At 57.1% G+C, this 19580-nt stretch overlaps 1 protein-coding gene across 1 annotated transcript in view; it reads right to left on the reverse strand.

Moving 5' to 3' along the window:
• The window catches only part of GALNT9 (polypeptide N-acetylgalactosaminyltransferase 9), an 88964-nt gene extending 77328 nt beyond the window's left edge, over nucleotides 1–11636 (reverse strand). Inside the window, exon 1 of the mRNA XM_027125274.1 lies at nucleotides 11261–11636. Within this exon, the coding sequence (XP_026981075.1) occupies nucleotides 11261–11501 (241 nt within the window). The 5' untranslated portion in view covers nucleotides 11502–11636. The remainder of the gene's footprint in view (nucleotides 1–11260) is intronic.
• Nucleotides 11637–19580: the final 7944 nt, after the last annotated feature.

Here is a 19580-nt window from a genome sequence, read left to right on the forward strand (position 1 = left end):
GCACGCAGCAAACACACCAGGACACTCGAGAGAACAGAGACAGGCTTCAGACGGACACTGCCGGGTTGTGGGTCCTCACGCTGCCCTCGGATCAAAGAGGCCCTCAGTCCCCTCTCCTAACATCACCCAGCAAGCGGGACTCCACAGTGCGCAGTGGAGAAATCCCCTGTCACCTGCCCGTCACCTGCCCGTCACCTGCCGGGCTCTAGGTGGTGTCCTTCCAGTGCCCGTGACCTTGGGGTTGGGGGGATGAGGGGTGGCAACGGTGGCCCTGGCTTCCCTCTTTCCTTCCCCTATGAGAACTTGGGCTGATTTAACGTGCCTGATTATTAATTTTGATGATTACAAAGAGGAGATTAACGCGAGAGCCCCTGGTTCGCCTTCGAAGATAACGTCCCTCCCAGCTTCAGTTTTAGCCACTCTCTCCAAACACAACGGCTAATTTCATTACAGACAGGTCTTTTAAGATTCCCTGGGGACCCAAAGCAATAACATATTGTCAACAGTGGGAAGACGGACTGCCCTTCTGAAACTATGAAGCCATGAATATTTCGCAGGACGTGGCAATACCTGTAAAATATATTCTCACTGAGACTAATCTGGTATTTGATGAATCTTCATACATGATACTCCTGTTCAACTAATATGAATATTTATGGGGCCAAAGCCTGGGAGATAAGGGATGACTGGAAACATCTGGCGAAATGCGTTTCCTAGCTCCTTCACTTTGTAAAGCACATGGGCCGTGGAATGTCCCTCGGCCAGCTCTTGGGCCAACCTGCCCCAAATTTGGGCCTGATCACTGCTGGGGAGAGGGTACAGGGGACATTTGGGCATCCTGTCCCTTCAGTGGTGACCTGGCTCTGAGCGAAGCTGCCCAAGGATGTCAGGGTGGCTGGGGCCCGACCTTCCCCACGCCCACCGCATCGGGCTCCGGTCCCGACGGCAGAATCTCCCGGGAAATGCTTGTCCCGTAGGCCAGCCCCGCTCTGGGGGTCACAGGCAGGAGGAGACCTCAGAGCCCACACTCAGGTCCCCAGGGAGCCGAGAGTCCGGGCAGCCCAGAGAGTGAGGCTGGCTCTGTGCCCCTAGCCCCACTGGACAGGTACAGAGGGCCCAGCCCCACCCTGGGCCTAGCTGCTGACATCCTGGGGCAGGGGCTGCCCGCCTTACTCAGGCCAGAGCCCCAGGACCTCGTGCATAGTAGGTGTCTATGAATGAATGAATGAAGGCACATATGCATGAATGAAAGGGCCACTGCAGGGCGCCCACCGAAGGAAACGGAACTGGAGCCAGGGGTGTTGCCCCCACGCTCCGTCTGCAGAGAGTGTCCTTCCAGACAAAGAATGACGGACGAGCGTAAGAGCTCACGCTGACCCTGAGGATGCAGAGCGCCCCACGGCGTGGGACCCCCGGCTCAGTCAGCTTGGGCTTCGTAACCAGCACCACGGACAGGGGGCCTAACAGCAGACATCTGTTTCTCACGGTTCTGGAGGCTGGAAGTCCAGATCAAGACAGCGATTTGGTTCCTGATGAGAACCCTCTCCCTGCCCTGCGGATGGCGGCCCCCCTGCTACGTCCTCAGGGGTCCCTTCCTCGGCGTGTGCACGCAGAGAGAATGAGATCCCCGACCTCCTCTTCTTACGAGGCCACTAATCCCATCATGGGGGCCACGCTTATGACCTCACCTCCCCCAACCACATCCCAGAGGCCCCACCTCCTGACACCCGCCCACTGGGATTAGGGCTCCAACGTAGGAATCTGGGGGACACAGACATTGAGTCCATTGCATTCCACCACTGGCCCCCCAAATTCATATCCTTCTCTCACGCAAAATACAGTCCTTCCCAACACCCCCAAAGCCTTAATCCGCGCTGGCGTCAACTAGGAAGTCTCAGCTCAAGGGCTTCCCTAAATGGGTATCAGCCACTCGCGTCCCCTCAGACCCGAGCCCCTGGACAGCTGTGGCGCCGGCTCTCCAGGACCCAGAGCCGGGCCGGGGCCGAGTCCGACGTCTCGTTTTGCTCCTGGTCTAACCCCCCCTCCCCCCCAAATCAAGCTGGAATGTGTTTGAGTTGGAGGCTGGAGCGAAGCCACCAAGATTCAGACCCCACCTTCACCCACGTCCTAACTTCAGGCGAGACGCTCAGCCTTCGCGTGCCTCCCTCGGGGTGACGGGGGCAGAGCCCCCATCCCAGGGCTGCTGTGGGGCTGGACGAGGTGGCGCGCGTGACACTCAGCACGACGGGCGCTCGGGTCGTTTGTCCTCCTGGCGACACACGGTCGAACGGCTCCTGACACAGGGGCTGTTCGCATTTCCCCGCCGTTTGGGTTTCTCTCCCCCACGTTTAGCATCCCAGCCACTCCCACCGAGACAGGAGAGTCATGGGCCCACCGTCAAGTGCCTTTGAGAAGACCCGCGGGCAGAGCGGCGCAGGCGCAGCCAGGCGTGGGCAGGTACGGCGACCACGGTTACGCGGCGCGGGCGGAGGCGGGAACGGAGGGCTGGGCGAGGCTGCGGTAGGCAGACCAGCTCCTGCTGGGGGATGGTCTGCAGGCTCCAATCTGCAGAACCCCTGCAAGCCGGGCTGGCTGCCGAGTCAGGACAGATCAGACCGGCAGTGGCTGTCCCCGACCCACCCTCAGAATCGCCCTCGACGGCTCCAAGTTCACTGAACACAGCTCTGTGGCCTCCTGGCTCCTCGCTAGCGCTGGGATGAAGTGAGACCAGGAAGAGGGCTGGGGACCTGTGGTACCCACCGGCCCGAGGGGTTCCCTCTAATCCCCAGAGGCCGCTCCAGCCGCAGGGCCCCAGGTCGGGGGCAGAGTCCTAGGCCCGGAAGAGCTGCCTTTCTGGAGGGAGGTGGGGTGCAGCGTGAAGACACCTGCCCTAAGTGGCGCTGACTGAGGACCAGCAGGTCCCTGCTTCTTGGGTCCTTCTGACCCCACAGGCCACCAGGTCAGGAACAGAGATGCTAGCCCTTCCAGCAGCGGAGGGACCTTGGAGGCGAGGAGGTGAAGGCCTAGAGCTTAGCAGTTGACTTCCGCGGGTCTCAGAGCCACGTGAATTTTCTCTGGGTAGCTCTCTGGACACACTCACTCCCAGCTGCCAGGAGACTGCTCTGATATCTGCAGCCCCGGAGGGAGCACGTGCCTCACAGCTCTGTTCGCAGGGGCAGCAAGGGCTTCCTGCAGCCCCAGGCAGTGCCCAGCGCTCTTTGACTGTGCCACAGGGCAGAGCCACCCTTACACCAGGGCCACGCCGGACGAGGCTGTCTTCCTCACACCTGCGCCAGGCCAGCTGTTCATCTCCACAAGGGCGCGCGGGGCTCCCGCCTTCCTGGCCCTCTGTCCTCCTCCAGCCATGCCAGATGCCTGTCCCCCTTCCTCACTGCTTGGCTTTGCACCCTCTATGGGGTCTCCTCCCATATTCATTCATCCATAATCCATCCACCTCCCCACCCATCCCCCTGTCCACTCAAACATTCTCCCTCCCTCCCTCCCTCCCTCCCTCCCCCCAACCATAAATGCATCCACCCATCCAGGGAACATTTATTGAGAAACTCTGTCAGGCACCATGCTAGCCATCTGTCCAAATTCCGCCTCATTTCAATTCTTTTCCCTCCATTGTCTTTGCTCACTTTTCTGAGGACCTGTTATGTGTCAGGCACTTTCACACGCATCATCTTGTCTAATCGCCTCAAAATCCTTTCATGGGGCTTCCCTGGTGGCGCAGTGGTTGGGAGTCCGCCTGCCGATGCAGGGGATGCGGGTTCGTGCCCTGGTCCGGGAAGATCCCACATGCCACGGAGCGGCTGGGCCCGTGAGCCATGGCCGCTGAGCCTGCGCGTCCGGAGCCTGTGCTCCGCAGCGGGAGAGGCCACAGCAGTGAGAGGCCCGCGCACCGCAAAAAAAAACCAAAAACAAAAAAAATCCTTTCATGGAAGGATGATCACCCTCCCCATTTCACAGATGGGAAAACCGTGGCTCAGCGAGGGGAACTGACCTGCCACGGTCTCCCAGTTGGGGTTTGGGTCATCTATCCAACTCCAGTGTGCAGCTCCAAACTCCTCTCCTTCCAGGAAGCCCTCCTGACCTTCAACACAGCCCATCAACACCCTGCTTTCTTGTCACTCACACTCACTGCCTTAGAGAACAGAGAATGCCAGGCAGTTGCCTCCCCGCTACCTGGCTGTAAACTCTCAGAGGAAGGCACCCAGGCCCTGAGCTGTGGGCACCCCGTCCTGTGCTCTGCAAGCAGCCAGCGCTGGTTCTGTGAATAAAGTGTGAACTGGATGAAACCACCTCCCTGATCCCCACTCCCCAACTTCCCGTGGATGCGTGGGGGCCATGCGTTTTTCTGCAGGGGTGGGGCTGCATCAGAAAGGGACCCACAGGGCTGGCGGAGTTGGTGGGGGGAAGGTCAGGGGACTGTGGACAAGCGGAAAAGAGAGCTGGAGCTCAGCCAAGTCAGCTGAGCAAGACCCACGCGCCAGGCGTCGCCCAAGAGCTCACGTGCTTCCCTCACTTACTTCTCACGGTGACACCGGGAGATAATTAGTATTTCATCCCATTTTACAGGTGAAGAAACTGAGAGCAAGGCTGTGAAGGAAGCTGCCCGAGGCTGCAGGGAGCAGGGCTGCTTACCCAGGTGGTCTGGCTCTGCAGCCACATTTCAGCTGCAAAGCTCTGCCCCACCGAGGAAGATAAGATTTCCTCCTTCCCTGCATCCACTGCTAAGAGCTCAAGCACATGGAATATTAACACATTTTCCACAGTCCGCTCACATGGTGTGAAAATAGCCCCTTGCATAACCCAGGCACTTTCTGTTACTTTCTTTCTCTGAAATGAAATCGAGGCTTGCTGGGTCTCAGATGCAGGTTGCACCCAGAGCTGGCTTTGACTGGACTACATCCTGTTAAAAGGACAAGCAGTCCTTTTCGCTGTAGCCGGAGGCATAAGCCCTCACCACCGAGCTGACCGGGCTGATGTCTTTCCCAGTCCATCCCCAGGGAGGCGGTCCAGGGCAGGGACCCTGGCGCCAGTGTGCCGGGGTCCGAATCCCACCACTACCGTCCCCCCTGGGACGTCAGCCCCGAGAGGCAGGAATCCGTGCCTCAGTCACTCCTGACTCGGCATCAGGAACACGTGAGGAGCGAACAACACACGGATGAAAGAGATTTTCCGTCATTCCAGAGAGGGAGAGCTTCCGCCTGCAGGGGAGTTTCCGAGGACCCCTCTCGCCGTGAATCGGCCGTGCCCCTCCCTCCTTCGACACCTGGCCAACCTCCCTTCAAGGGTACCTGTGCTTTTTGAGAGCAGAACAGAGAAGCTGACCAAACTGTTCCAAGACCTGGATCCCATCTGGGAATGTCCTCAGTGGGACATCGGACATGGAAATGGATAGAGACATTTTTTTGTTGAGTTTCCAGCCAACGAAGGATAAGCTGTCCTTTCAGAATACGGTGCCGAAACTTTGAAATATGCAGATTGCTGAGCTGAACCGTAAATGCAATCACTTAGCCCCGGCACACTCCCGAGGCGGGGATCCCCGCCTGCATGAATTATTCCTAGAAGCGCTGCCCCGCTGGATCTGCAGACAGAAGTCTGCGGATAGAGCCAGCCCGGGTGAGGTCCGCTCCTCCCAAGGGAACTACGTGCGGGGTGTTTATCTCAGGGTGAAGCACCCCTGCCTCTCGTCCCCTGAAAATGCCGAGGCCCAGGTCTGCACAGCGCTAACCTCTGTGACCGGAAGTGGCCTCGGTCGTTCTGACTCACCAGTGGTCAGTTGGGGTCAGAGCCAGACCAGCAGGCAGAGGATCACAGGCAAAGAAGAGGAAAAAAAGCAAAACCGACGCGCTCTTAATCTTCTCAGGGTGAGTGAAATGTAATTGCAGGCAGCTCCGGCGGAGGAGAAGGGAAGAGGTGATTCTCGTCAAACACCCCGCCGGCCGAGGCTGTGGGAGGCCTGGGCTCCGGTTGGGAGCACCGAGTATTTTCTCACTTTCTGTAGTAAATCAACAACAGTGGGGGAGATGTGAGACGGATGCAGGAGGATAAGGCCACTCCATTAATGGCCCGGAGGGGGGGAAGGGCCAGCCAGTTAAATGCTGCCACTTCGAAGCAAGACCTGCCAGGACCCGTGATTAAACCCCGAACAGACTGCAGCTGTTCCTTCAGCCGCGGTGGCTCTGACTGCTGGGATGGGCGAGGCAGGACATTTTAGCTCCTAAAGCAGGTTCAGGGAGGATGGAGGTGGACGAACTCAAGCTGGAAAGGCCCCGGAGCCAGCGGGGAGCTCCTCCTGGAATTAAAACTCACGATGAACAGGGGAAGCTTTGTGATGAAATGTGCGTGCCCTACAGGTGGAGTGTGGTCTTCAGAACGGAGCTACTCACGCACAGAAGGGCTCGGAAACCCCTCCTGAGAAGCCGGCTCTCAGGGGTGGGCGGGCCAGCACAGGAGTGCCACGGGGGCAAGGGGTGGTCCCGTGAGGCGGCCGGCCCCCCCGGCCTCAAGAACCTTCCATGCGCTTCTCAGACTCCCACCCAGCCCCTTCTCCACCACGCTCTCCTGCAGGCTCCACCCAAGGGTGTCATTCATGCTTTGGTCGCGTAAACGGTGCGACGAGGCGCCTCCTCCTCCTGGTGCCACAGTCTGAGGCACCTGCTGCCCTCATGTGGCTTGTGCTCTCGTGTGACGTCTGAATCCCCGTCGCAGGTGGGGAAACCTCGGACGCCTCCCCAGATTCGGCTTCTCAGCTGTGGCATCTGCCTACCGCCGAAGCAGGCACGGGGAAGACGGCTGCACGAGGAGACACTTGCTCCCTCTGTGGCCCGAGAGTCCAAGGGGAACGCACTCTCTCCACCCTTCTGCTTCTCACCTTCCCCCGGGGGCCTCCCGGCCCCAGCTCCTACAGACTTCGATTATTAAAACTCACGGCGCTCAGACTCTTGGTAGGATTTCAGCTTCCCGATCTGAAACCTGGGCCCCGCCACAGCGGAGGCAGCCTCGGGGACACACGCCCCTTGGCAACATGACAGCCCAGCTCTGCACTCTTCCCACCCCCTTCCTCCATGCCCGCACCCCCCGTACCATCCCCTCTGCTGCTCTGATGCAGACCCGGGCTTCCCAAAGTGTGGGGTCGGAACCCTGGCAGGACCGGCACGCAGGATAGGATCGTTGGCAGAAAATGAACGCGGTGTTAAGCAGCATCGACTCGCGCCGTGCGACTTATCGCCTTTTAAAGTCTGTCTCGATCTCCCGATTTTTTCGAGGAGAAAGTCTTGGTTTCATGCCAATATATCCCTCATACGCGAGAATCTCCCTTTTAACAAGGAGAGGGCAGGCCTCTGGCTCAGCGCCTCTGGTGACAGCTGCGTCACGCTGGAATTAAAGGGCGTGATTTTGTTTTCATCGCATTCATTCACACAGTCCCCTCCTGCTTGTGGGTACAGTGGTGATTTGCAAGTGTCTTTTCAAATAAATTTATTCTAAACAAAAACAATTGTTTAGAGAAAGATCCGCTCACTCGCTCATCCAACAGATATTTATGGGGCGCTAACTATAGGCAGGGTGCCTCCCTAGACCCTGGGCATGTAGAGTTGTGAATAAAACAGACAAAAATTCCCGCCCTGAGATGAATAGCAGAACAGGTGTTGTGCACAAGTCTGGTAAAACAGTACCAGTCTTACGTGAATGTGTCTAGTTTGAGAGACAGCAGGGCCAGCAAGTACCTCTTCCCAGTGGAGGGGAAGTGACGTTGGCAGGGCTGGCGGGAGGGGACCTGCACCTGAGATGTCCAAGGCCATTGCCCGGTAGAGCACAATTGGACCTTCTGTTATTTTAACTTGAACTTTTAATAAGTGCAGAAATGTAGATAATTCTGAAGCAATTATGCTTTTAGCAGCTGCCATCACTAACTTTCTAAACAACCTGGGGCAAGTCCTGCTGTCTCACTGGCCCTCAGCTTTTCCATCTGTACAATGGGCCCATGGCGTTGACTTCTAACTGTAATGGCTTTGACCTCTGACTGTAAAGTACTTGGGCTGGGGTGGGTCTGGTTAGAGGGAATTAACGCACATGTGTCTGAATTTTTAAAACCAACCAGCCAACCCAAATGGAAACCCTCCCCTCCCATCCCCAGCTTGAATTCAGCCTCTGCTCCTAAGGGGTCATAAGAAGGCAGAAGGGCTTGAACATACGATCAACTGAATGGGACTCTCTTTCCCTTCTCACTGAGCTTAGAGGTTCTCCAATTCCACTTTGGAAAGACTCGCTGTGCCAGTTGCAGGCAACAGAACCAGGGATGCTGTATTTTATGTGCAATTTAAGATATTCAGAAGGATGATTTTTGTCTATAAACGTTTTTTCTTGCCTTGAGCACTGAATTTAGAAGCAAACTCTCGTGTACATACAGGATGTGACTACACTGCATTTCCTTAAAGAATATGTTCCCCCGGGTCCTGTGAATTGGAATCTACACACACCACTTAATAAGCCTTTGCTGAGGTCGACAAGACATCTCGAGTAAAGGTCACTGGACCGGCTAAAGAAAGGGTGTGGCGAGAGCTGGGGAGAATACCCTGCCTCTGGGCCCTGCTCCCAGGGACAGCCTTTCCTTCCCACCAGCTCCTTCAAGCCAGGAGAGGTATTTCTAGAAAGCAGTCAAAGCAAAGGGAATATAAGCAGTAAATCGATTTTGTTTGGGTTTCTCCCTCTCCTTTCTAAACTCGGCTGAATTAGTGTCAAGTAGGAACTCCAGGTATCCATTTCATATTTCTTGGATCTAAAACACAACAGACAGCAAAGGGCAGCGGCTGCAAAGGGCAGCTGCAAAGGGCAGCGGCTCGCCTCTTCCAGGAAGCATTCTCTTTGCCGCGCTTCAACACCCTTAACACGGGAGTCGGTGCCGGTTTGAAGGGGTGAGCCCTGCTCTCACACAGCTTCCTGTGGACCAAGGTCAGCCCCACGCCTGCACTGTCCTATCCTTAGCGACCGACCTGGGGTGAGGGCTAGATTGGGGCTCTCTTGTCATTTCCAGGAACAAATACTGGATGACCCCTGGGTAAGATGCTATGCTAGGCACATGGCCTAAGAGAGGGATGCAAGGCGGATTCATCAAAGAGAGTGGGGTTGGGGGGAGTGGACAGAGGGACAGAACAGTTGGAGGAAGGGGTGGGTAAAGAAAAGAGAAGGAGGGCTTCCCTGGTGGCGCAGTGGTTGAGAGTCCGCCTGACGATGCAGGGGACACGGGTTCGTGCCCCGGTCCAGGAAGATCCCACATGCCGCGGAGCGGCTGGGCCCGTGAGTCATGGCCGCTGAGCCTGCCTGTCCGGAGCCTGTGCTCCGCAACAGGAGAGGCCACAACAGTGAGAGGCCCGCGTACCGCAAAAAAAAAAAAAAGAAAAAAAGAAAGGAGAAGGAGAGAGGGACATTCATGACGAGGAAGAGACTTGCTGAAGGGAAGAGGGAGGAAAGATTTTAAAAAGAAGAAAGGAGAAAGGGTGGGAGGAGGGGGAAGAGGGAAGCGAGGGGAAGGGAGAGAGGAAGGAGGGAGAAGCCGGGAGACAGGAGAGGGAGAGGCTGGGGTGGGCCTGGGGATAACACTCCACTTTCCCGAAACCCTTCATCATCTCCCATCAGTGTCGGGAAAGTCTGTCGAAGGTCTTGGCTTTTTCTGCCTCCAAGAATCCTGGTCCCTTCTCACCCTGAAGGGTGGGGAGAATGGCTCTCAGTGCTGAGCTGGCCGTCATGATGTGACAACCCGACACGCTGCCAGTGTTTTTATAGAATCCTCTGGTTTCCCCATAAAACAGACAATAACACCCTGGCAAGTACACTTCAATAAAGCTGTGTGCTATTACTGGGGCACGCCGCCTTCCCGGAGATGAATCACTGCCGGAATGGTCAAATGGCAGTTGAACCAAACTGTTCTGCCCTCGTGGCTTCAGCTGAGCAGGAGAGATCAGAAAAGCCACGGAGCCCACCAGAAGTACCTCCAGAGAAAAACCAGGAGTTCGGGGGTGGTGAGAAGGTGCTTGGGAAGCCAGAGGACGCTCTGCCTTCCCCGAGCAGGTGGGCACGGCTGCGGACAACTCCTGCGTCCCCGGCGTCACCCAGCCTCAGGTTCAGAGCCGCTGCTCCGAGGCCGGCTGGGCCTCCAGAAGCAAATCCTGAGATGACCCTCACGTCGGGCGGGCGCCACGCAGAACAGGCCCTGCCTGTGCAAGCTGGCTCCCAGACAGCTCCTGCCGGAGCCTGTTACTGGCGCTGCCTGAGGGGTGTTGCTGGGTCTGCTGATGCAGAAACCGGAATAGCACAGGACAGGGGAGCTCGCGAGTGAGGTAAGCACTAACTTTCCTCCTTCCTCCTCGTACCTCGGCACCGAGTGAACCGATGGGGGAGCAGCCGCTCTCTTCTGCTCCGCTGCATATCCCCAAGTGGAAAAGTACTCCCCCCTCCCCCCACCCTCCTTGACTCCCACTCTGACTCTCAGGGTGACCCACACCTGCTTGGGATGAAACAAGGCGCCCACCTCCAGGAGCTGGGCTTACTGGAGAAGCTTCCAAGGACTCCCGGGTCCATGTAGGTAACTAAGACCTGCCAAGCCCCTGCTAGGCCCTGGAGTCTCTCCATCCACGAGCCACGGGCTCACGGCCTCAGACGTGGCCCACGACTCTCTGTGGAGGGAGCCCCGAGCATCCCCAGGACAGGGGGCTGAACGGGCCCAGTGGCCGGGGGTACCTTTCTCCACCAACATTTAAAGGACACCTCTGAAGGGCAGTGTCACCACCCCACCTCTCTGCACTTCCTCCCCGAGGGAGGGGAGTGAGTCCGGGCTAAGCCCCGATGCGCCACATCTCCCGGGGCATCACAGCTCTTGTCCTGGGCACCACCTGCTCTTAACGCGGGTCCTACAACCTCTAGAAGTTCTCTCACATCCCCTCGGGGGACAAGGCGGATTCCCCTCATGTGTGCTGGGGGGAGGGGGGACGGTACGCAAGGGTCCACTGGGCGAGTGAATGCGTGAGTGGCCAAGCAGGCCAGTGCCCTCTGCCACACGGAGCCTTCATCGCTTTTGGCCTCCTGCCTAATTCCCTGCCAAGAAACAGGAGTTCGACCCCAGCCCTAGTTGGCCATCGGGCCCCTGGGGTCCTCAGAGGTTTTAGCGGTCGTGCGCAGTGCAGCGTCCCAAGCACGGGGACGCTTCCCCCCTGCCCAGCGCCTCTGTCCCGAGCGGGGCGCTGGCTCGGCTCACCGTTCAGCTGGGTGTAGACCACCTCCTCCAGGTGGTCGAGGCGTTGCAGGATGGCCTCGCGCTCCGCCAGCGCGCCCACCGTGGCGTGCCTGCTGCGCACCCGGCGGTCGGCGCTGCGCACGATCTGCACCGGCCCCTCTGAGCGGTCCTGCAGGCGGCAGTACACCGAGAAGAGGATGATGCCCACGAACACCAGGATGTTGACCGTCAGCAAAGTTTTGATCTTCCTGGCCACCGCCATGAACGCGGCTGGAAGCTGGGGGCTGCCTCACCCGCGGGGCATCCCCGTGGGCCCGGCGGCCGCAGGAGCCTCCGTCTGGCCCGCTGCTTCGGGGACCATGAGCCAGCCCGGCTTGCCGCGGGCTGGGGGCTGCGGACCCGCTGCGCGCTCTGCCGCCTGTCCCCGGGAGCTGTCCCTTCAGTACCGCCCGCGCCGGCTCAGCACGCCCCTCCGCCTCCCGGGTTCCCCACGCGCAGGGGCTGCCCGGGGCCGCGGATGCAGGGGGCACCCGGCATCCTCTGCAGAGGGGCGCGGCCCAGTCTCGGGGGCGGCGGGGCGGGCCTCGGGGCCCAGAGAAACGACGGAGGTGCGGGCCGGCAGGCGCTCGGCTGGCGTGCGGCTCCTGCCCGCCCCGCCGCCACGGCGCCGGTGCGGAGTGACGCGGCCGCCCAGCTCATCAGCATGCAAGCGGGGCCCGCACCCTCCCCCGCAGGCCCACCCTCCCGGGACGCCCCCTCCGGGACCACCCTCCCCTCCCCTCACCTCCCCTGCGGGGCGCAAGGTCCGGCGCGCGCTCCCGGCGCCCGAGCAGGGTGGGGCGGGGCCTCGCGCTCAGGGTACCCCGACCAAGGGCATACGGGCGGGGGCGGGGGGGGGGGGCGGAGTACGCGCGCAGTCTCTCTCCACTCCCCTCCCCAGACTTGACCGACCGAAGCGGGATCCTGGGGAGCGCCTGGTCAAGGCGGTGTAGTCCGCGCGGATGAGCAGGGGTAGGCGGGGGCGTCTTTATGAGAGAAGGGGGGACAGTAGGGTCAAAGCCACCTCGGTGGCTCGTCTCCCCCTTCCCTAGGCCAAACTGAATCTACTCCCGGCCTCCCTCCCCTTGCCCCTCTCTGGGGCTGAAGGCTGGGGAGAGCTGAGTCCAAGGACGGGTGGGCCGCGCTTGAGAGTCGGTGGTACCTAGGGGCACCTCCAGGCGGAACTGCGAAACCCACCAGGAGGGGGAAAAGGTGCAGACCCCTAGGGCGTCGGGTGCTCCAGGTCGGGGTCCTCAGACCTCAGATGAGAGCAAACCCGGCTCACCGCGTCTCCACTCCCATCTCGAATCTAGCCCCAAGCCCGCGTTTTATAGATGAGACAGCCGGGCTCCGTTGGAAGCTGAGCGGCCAGAGGCAAGGGGTTCTGTCGACTTCACGCTGTCTCGCCAGTGCCTTGTGTTTACTTGGTGCTCAGTAAATACTTGTTGAGTGAATAATTGTGGGAACATGCATTAAGAGCTGGCTTTGTGGGGCTTCCCTGGTGGCGCAGTGGTTAAGAATCCACCTGCCAATGCAGGGGACACGGGTTCGAGCCCTGGTCCGGGAAGATCCCACATGCCGCGGAGCAACTAAGCCCGTGCGCCACAACTATTGAGCCTGCAAGCCACAACTACTGAAGCCCGTGCATCTAGAGCCCATGCTCCACAACAAGAGAAGCCCCCGCAATGAGAAGCCCGCTCACCACAACTAGAGAAAGCCCGCGTGCAGCAACAAAGACCCAACACAGCCATAAATAAATAATAATTTTTTTTAAAAAGAGCTGGCTTTGTGCTGGTCCCTCACTATACAGAGATGAATAAGATACTGACCCTTGGGCTTCAGGGAGCTCTTGGCGTGTGTGTGTGTGTGTGCACATGTCTGTATGCATGTGTGTCTCTGTGAGTGCATTTTGGTTTTTGGCCACATCACGTGGCATGTGGAACTTCCCTGACCAGGGATCGAACCTGTGTCCCCTGCAGTGGAAGCGCAAATTCTTAACCACTGGAGCTCCAAGGAAGTTCCTCTGTGTGTGTATTTGAGTGTGTGTGTTCATATGTGTGTCCACGTATGTGCATTTGTGTGTCCAAAAGTGCATTTATGTGTGTACACGTGTGTATTTGTCCATGTGTGCATTTATGGGTGTGTCCGTGGGCATGTGCCTATGTGTGTGTTCGTGTGTATATGTGTGTGTATCCATGTATGAGTGTTTAGGGGAACTTCGGGGTCTCTGGCTCTTGGTCCAGTGCCTTCTTGCAAGCATACATTTCTAAACGTCAGACATACTAGCCTATCCAGCATGGAGGTTCTGTGCCTCTTGGTAGATTCTCCTGAGAAGCCAAAAGACCCCTTGCTCCTTTCCCTCGTCAAAACTTTCTTTTCTTTCTCAGGAAGTTTGTCCAAGAAAGGCAGAGAACCATCACCAGGAAGGGCCCAGCCGTTGGGACTTGAGGCCACAGCTGGCTACAGGGTGTTCGCCTGAGAGGAAGCTGAGATTCTGTTTTTCATCATCATTCTGGGAGAGTCTCACATGCAGCAAGTTTGATAAACACTGGTCTGTTCTTGGTAAATAGCCATTCCCCTGTCCCTCCTTAAGAGATACTGTATTTTTCTGTTTATAAAATGCCAAGTTGTAAGATGTTTCCCCATTTTACAAGGATGGCTTTTGGAATAAAAATACAAACGGCTAACATTTCCACAGTTGGTAAGATTGTACCAGACCCTGTTCTAGGTCCTTTACAGCCATTAGCCGATTAAGACCGACAGCAACTGGCATGATCTAATTAAACTACGAGGAAACTGAGGCAGTGAGAGGGCGAAAGCCTTGTTCAAGGTCACGTCAAGGGCAAAGCATGGATCTGGGCTTCAAGCCCAGACAATTTGGCTCCAGAATCAAATGTATTCGCCACTGTCACTCGAGAAAAGAAGAATCAAGCACTTTTCATTATGTGTCTATTGAACATGATGTTAGAGTGGTTTTGCAGAAGGAAGCATTATTTTGTTCATGTAAATACATTGGGCTGCATCCTAAGGTTTAGCAGGAAATGATACATCCCCAGTACGCATTCATATTTGGCTACATTTCATTTGAAGTACAAGCACATTGACCTGGGAAAGTTTGGGGTACTTTGCACGGACGGAAATGCATCAGTCCAGCTAACTGGTGTTCATTTGATTTCTTAAATAGACTGAATGCTCAGCAGTGAGTTGTGAGATGTGCTGCAGTAATGTGGCTCTCACGCAGGACTGTGCAATGAGGAGAACCACCCCCCCTCCACCATGACCACCTTCCCTCTGACAGAGCTCTGGCTTCCCGGGGGCTTCCTCAGATGCCAGCCCTTCAGAAGCCACAAGGGAGCCTGCAGTCCACAGTGCTGATTGGCCAGCCTGGGAAAACCCTCACCGGAATTGCGGATACCAGGTGGGAAGGCATCCACGGGACTAAGGGAGTCTCGTGGTCACAGCCTTGAGGCGGGCAGGCGTCTGTGCTGGTGCAGGCCACGGGAAGGCGGAACCATGGAAACACAAAGTGGCCCCAGGAAGGGACGCGCTAGGTCCTCTGATGTCCTTGAAGCCAGCCTCCATCCCGAGGTTTGCCTTGAGGCAACACTCTTGTCTGAACAGAATTCACTTCACTCTGACTTGGGCCTTGTCTTTTGTGGACCACAAACTGAAACTCAAGATTCACTAGATGATTCTCTCCCAGCTCATGGAGAGGAGGGCGTTTCCTGTTCAGAATTCAGCCTGAGTATACGGCATGCGGTGTTTCATTATCTAAACGTATCAGTCAGGAGAGCCTGGGTGGTGTTGCAGAAGCAAACGGCCAAATCTCGGCAGCTCAGACAACGCGGGGCTGTTTCTCGGACAAGCTGCACATCCACGGGGGTCAACAGGGGAGTTTGCTGACGACTCACCTCGGGACCCAGTCGTCCGAGAGCAGCCACCTCGAGCGTTGCCTACAGCTGTGCCGAGGGGAGAGGAGAGGAGAGCTTGGGGGGGCCTCACACTGGTCATTAAACTCCCAGCCTAGAAGTGACACCTGCTATTTCCACTCAAAACGTATCGTCCAGAGAGTGTCACGTGGACCACCCTGCACCGACGGCTGGGGTAGAAGTGAAATTCTACCGTGCCCTTGGGAGAGGGCGATCTGGAGGTATTTGGGTGAATAACACTCAGGATCCGCACAGCAACCTTCCAGAAAATTAGGATTTTATTCCAAACTCCTCCCACACTCCCAAGTACCAGGCTCCCCAGGGTAGCAACACATGATTGTTGTCAAATTAAAAATTAATGCAACCATTTTATGGAAGACTAAAGCAAAAAAAAAAACGTGCGGTGAATTTTGGTTCAGACAGGATTCATTGCTCCTGAGCCGCCATCCGCTGAGAATTGCAAGCTGAGCTTCTGAATGACGGGGCTCCTCCCCATGGGGATTCCCAGCTGGCAGGGGCCCAAGACGAGGGCAGAGGTTGTGCGGGCCAAGTTGTCGCTGAGAGATTGACCCCCAGACACGGAGCTGCAGGAACGCTCCAACAGCTCCAGTTCAGACCAGAGACAAAGTGGGGAGCTAATGACACCCCAGGATCCCAACTCCAGTCTTGTCTCCCCCTGCCTCTGACTTAGGCCACCAGATCTGACGCTAAGCAGCTTTAAAGAGGCAACAGAGATGTTGGCGGGGTCCGTTCACTAACCACGGGCCCCTTTGGATGCCCCCCATGACAGCCGGTGGGCCTGCAGCCCGTTACCCCCCCAGATGGGCACATCAGTCCTCGGGCAGGTGATGCGGGTGCACAGTGGGTGGAGAGGCAGCGAGGGCTGAGATCTGCAGGCCAGACCACACCTTCCTTCTCCGGGCACAGAGGGCATCTTCCACTGAGCCAAGAGAGGAAAGTGGCGCCAGGATGACCAGAAAGTGCGTGCAAGGGGTGGGGAGGGGAGCGGGGGTGGGGAGAGAGAGATGGACAGGGAGAGAAAGACAGGAAGGACGGGGAGGGCGGAGGAGAAAGAGAATTTGGTGGGAGATGGGGTGGAAGGGAGCGTCCATCGCAATGGAAGACGCTGGGTGTCGCTTCCTGCTGTCATTTCTCCCCAAGACATTCTAAAACGGTGATCGAATTTGCGAGCGTCCTCACCGCCTGAGTCACGTCTGGCCCTTGGGTTCTGAAGCTATAACCCAGCTTCACAACTGCTCCGGCACAAGGGCATTGTCTATTTCCCGACAGTAATGGTTCAAAGGTCTGTTCCTCACTGGCCTCACGTAGAACAAAAACCTCATCTAGGAGGCCTTCCGTGTCTGACTCGTAATATATTTACCAGACACTTAAAGAGCGTTTACCACATGCCAGAACTCATCCAAGTGCTTTACAAAGTGCATTCACGCAACCCTCAAAGGGAAGCCATTAGGCCCACTTTGTAGGTGAGGAAATAGAGGCACAGAGAGGTTTAGTAACTGCCTAAAGTCACACAGGTATCGGCGATGGAGCTGGGATGCAACCCAGGCCACCGGGCTCCAGCCTTTAAACTCTACGCTCAGGCGCCTCTGCTGCCAGTAAGCTATCTAAAATATATTCTTCCTTTTATCCTATCGACGATTAGTCTCTCCTGTTTCCTACTCGCCCATAACGCTAACTTGTCCCTTCATCGCAGGTGCCTGGGCTGCTGAATCATTAACCCACCGGGGTATTCAAAGCACCACCAAACAGCAGCTTAAATCGACAGCATTCGGTCATTCAGCAGGTGTGTCTACAACCACGGCAGGGCTCACAGGTCAGGCTCATCTCTGCTCCATGACGGCTGGGGCCCCAGTCGGCATTAAGGAGTGGAAGGGGCCCATCTGAAGGTTCATTCACTCGTGGCTGTCGTTGTGGCCCGTGGTTGGCTGGGACCTGAGCTGGGCTACCAGAACACCCATGCTGGCCCCTCCGCTCACACCGGCCCCTCCACGTGGCCAGGGCTTCCTCACAACGTGACTGCCAATTCCAGGACCAAGCCTGCCTAGAGGACCAGCCACACTGCCTCTTGTGACCCAGCCTCAGAAGTTACACAGTGTTGCTTCCGCCACCCAGATTGAGGGGAAGGACACAGACAACATCTCTTTGTGGGCATGTTTTGGAATCACTCTACCTGGGGACCTCTTCCCTAACCAGTCTGATGAAATGTCTCTTGCTCTCACTTCCCAGCTGCTGGAAGGCTATGGCTCAAGCCTAGCTGCACGGAGGGCCATCCCCCCCGGTGGAGCCAGGGGTCTCGTTTGTGTGGGCATCATTCCTGACTGCAGTTAGGTTGTAACAGCTACACCACTTGAGCAGCTGAGTCTAATGTCATAAACCCTGGGCTGGAGCCCCAGCGGGGCAGATGCCATCAGTTGCTTACCCAACCTCCCTTCCTTCCCTGTTGCAAGAGCAACAACAAACGCCTCTTGGCCACAAACGCCTATTTCAGACCAAGAAGTAAATCTTGATTAGTTGAAACCAACCCATGATAGGTCTATGGAAGGTGCTATGGTCTGAATGTGTGTCCCCCCCTCAAATTTCATATGTTGAAATCCTAACCCCAAAGGTGATGGTATTAGTAGAAGGTGGGGCCTTCGGGAGGTGATTAGGTCATGAGGTGGAGCCCTCAAGGGTGGGGTTGGTGCCCTTATTAAAGAGGCCCCAGAGAGCTCCCTCGCCCCTTCCACCATGTAAGGACACAGCCGGAAGTTGGCAGTCTGTAGCCTGGAGACGACCCTCACCTGACAATGCTGGTGCCTTGATCTTGGACTTCCAGCCTCCAGAACCGTCAGAAATAAGTATCTGTTGTTTATACGCTACTCAGTCTGCGGCATCTTGTTATAGCAGCTCCAATGGACTAAGACAGGTGGTCATATTAGCCAGTTGTGGCCGGGAGTGTAGACAGAAGTCTGCAGGGAAGAGCTTGTAGGAAAGGTTTTCTTCCTTGAGTAAAAGGCACTGATTTTACTGATCTGGCCAACTTTCCCTTTCCCCCTTCCATTTGTCCTCTCTGGAACTCAAATGTGATGCCTGGAGGGACAGCAGCCGTTTGGTAACCATGAAGCTACAAGCATATGCATGAAGGTCAACACCCATTAAGGATGACAAAACAGAAAAGTGAAGGAGGAAGGTCCCTGACAGCATCACTGAGCAGCTCTCCAGGACTGGGCTGCTGGCCTGTGGAATCCTGTTACGTGAAACAAATGAACTGCTATCGCTTGAGCTGCCGTTAGCCAGGCTTTCGGCCCTGCATCCCTAGTTAATATACCTCATGAGCCGCTCCACGGCTGGGGCCGGCTGAACCACTCAATCATCCACCACAAGCACAACTTCCATGGCCCCCTGACTCATGAACCCCCCAAAATGTCTACCGTCCTATAGCTGGAGGACAAGGGTCATGTGTCTTCCCCGTCCTGTGTTCTGAGCAAGGAGCTTTCAGTGACTGCAACTAGCAAACTGTTGCCAAAGCAACACGTATAACCTGGATCTGCCCTGAGCACCCGTGGCCTCTGCTTGGGGCTGTGTGCATCCAGGGGTGTCACTGCACCCGGGGCTCCCAGGCTACTCCAAGGCCAGAGGCTGCAGGCTGCTTGGTACCCTTGCAGTGAAAGAGGCAGGGAGGGAGCTTCCCGTGACCTTGGCTGTCCTCGCCCTCAGAGCCTTGTCATCAGCTGAATGCCCTGCAGGTTGAGGAGGGTCGCCTGCACCCAGGTGGGAATGCTGCCGCAGGCTCTGCCAGCCCCACATGGCATCACCCCCATCCCACCTGTGCCTGCCTTGCCTGGGCGTGGCTCGGCCCACACCTGCTTCTCTCTGACGGGGCCCCTTCTGTGGTCCATGCCGACCTGGAGTCTGGCCCCGTGGAGGAGATGGACCACCAGGGCCTCCTGAATCCCGGTCCCTCTGTCCTGCCCTCTGTGGCTAAGCTTCCTGGCGCGGCTGCCTTTGCTTCCTGCTTGGATTCCCATCCTTGGTTCCCCCTTCAATGGCACCCCTGACTTCCCACCAGAAGGGCTCTCGTGAAGGTACTTGCCAGACTCAGGGACCTGCTCTCAATTCCTCCCTCATGCCCCTCCCATGCTGTGCTGGGACGTGTTTAACAATCAGCTCTGCAGGCGGAAGAGAGCAGCTGTGTAGGGTTTGCCAATTTCCGTGGTGTAAATACTCCCATCACGGCTGGTTTCAAGCTGGCAATGTGACACCACTGAACGTAGAGTTGGGGACACGCCCAGTCGGCCTTTGTGCGCTGGGCGGAGCCTCTCCGCCCGGCCAGCCCCTCTCTTGGCGGCCCTGACACCAGGTCGCTCGCCTTT

The sequence above is a fragment of the Aethalodelphis obliquidens genome, unplaced genomic scaffold, assembly GCF_003676395.1.
Source record: "Aethalodelphis obliquidens isolate GAN/ISIS:26980383/991018 unplaced genomic scaffold, ASM367639v1 scaffold28, whole genome shotgun sequence".
Lineage (NCBI taxonomy): Eukaryota > Metazoa > Chordata > Mammalia > Artiodactyla > Delphinidae > Aethalodelphis > Aethalodelphis obliquidens.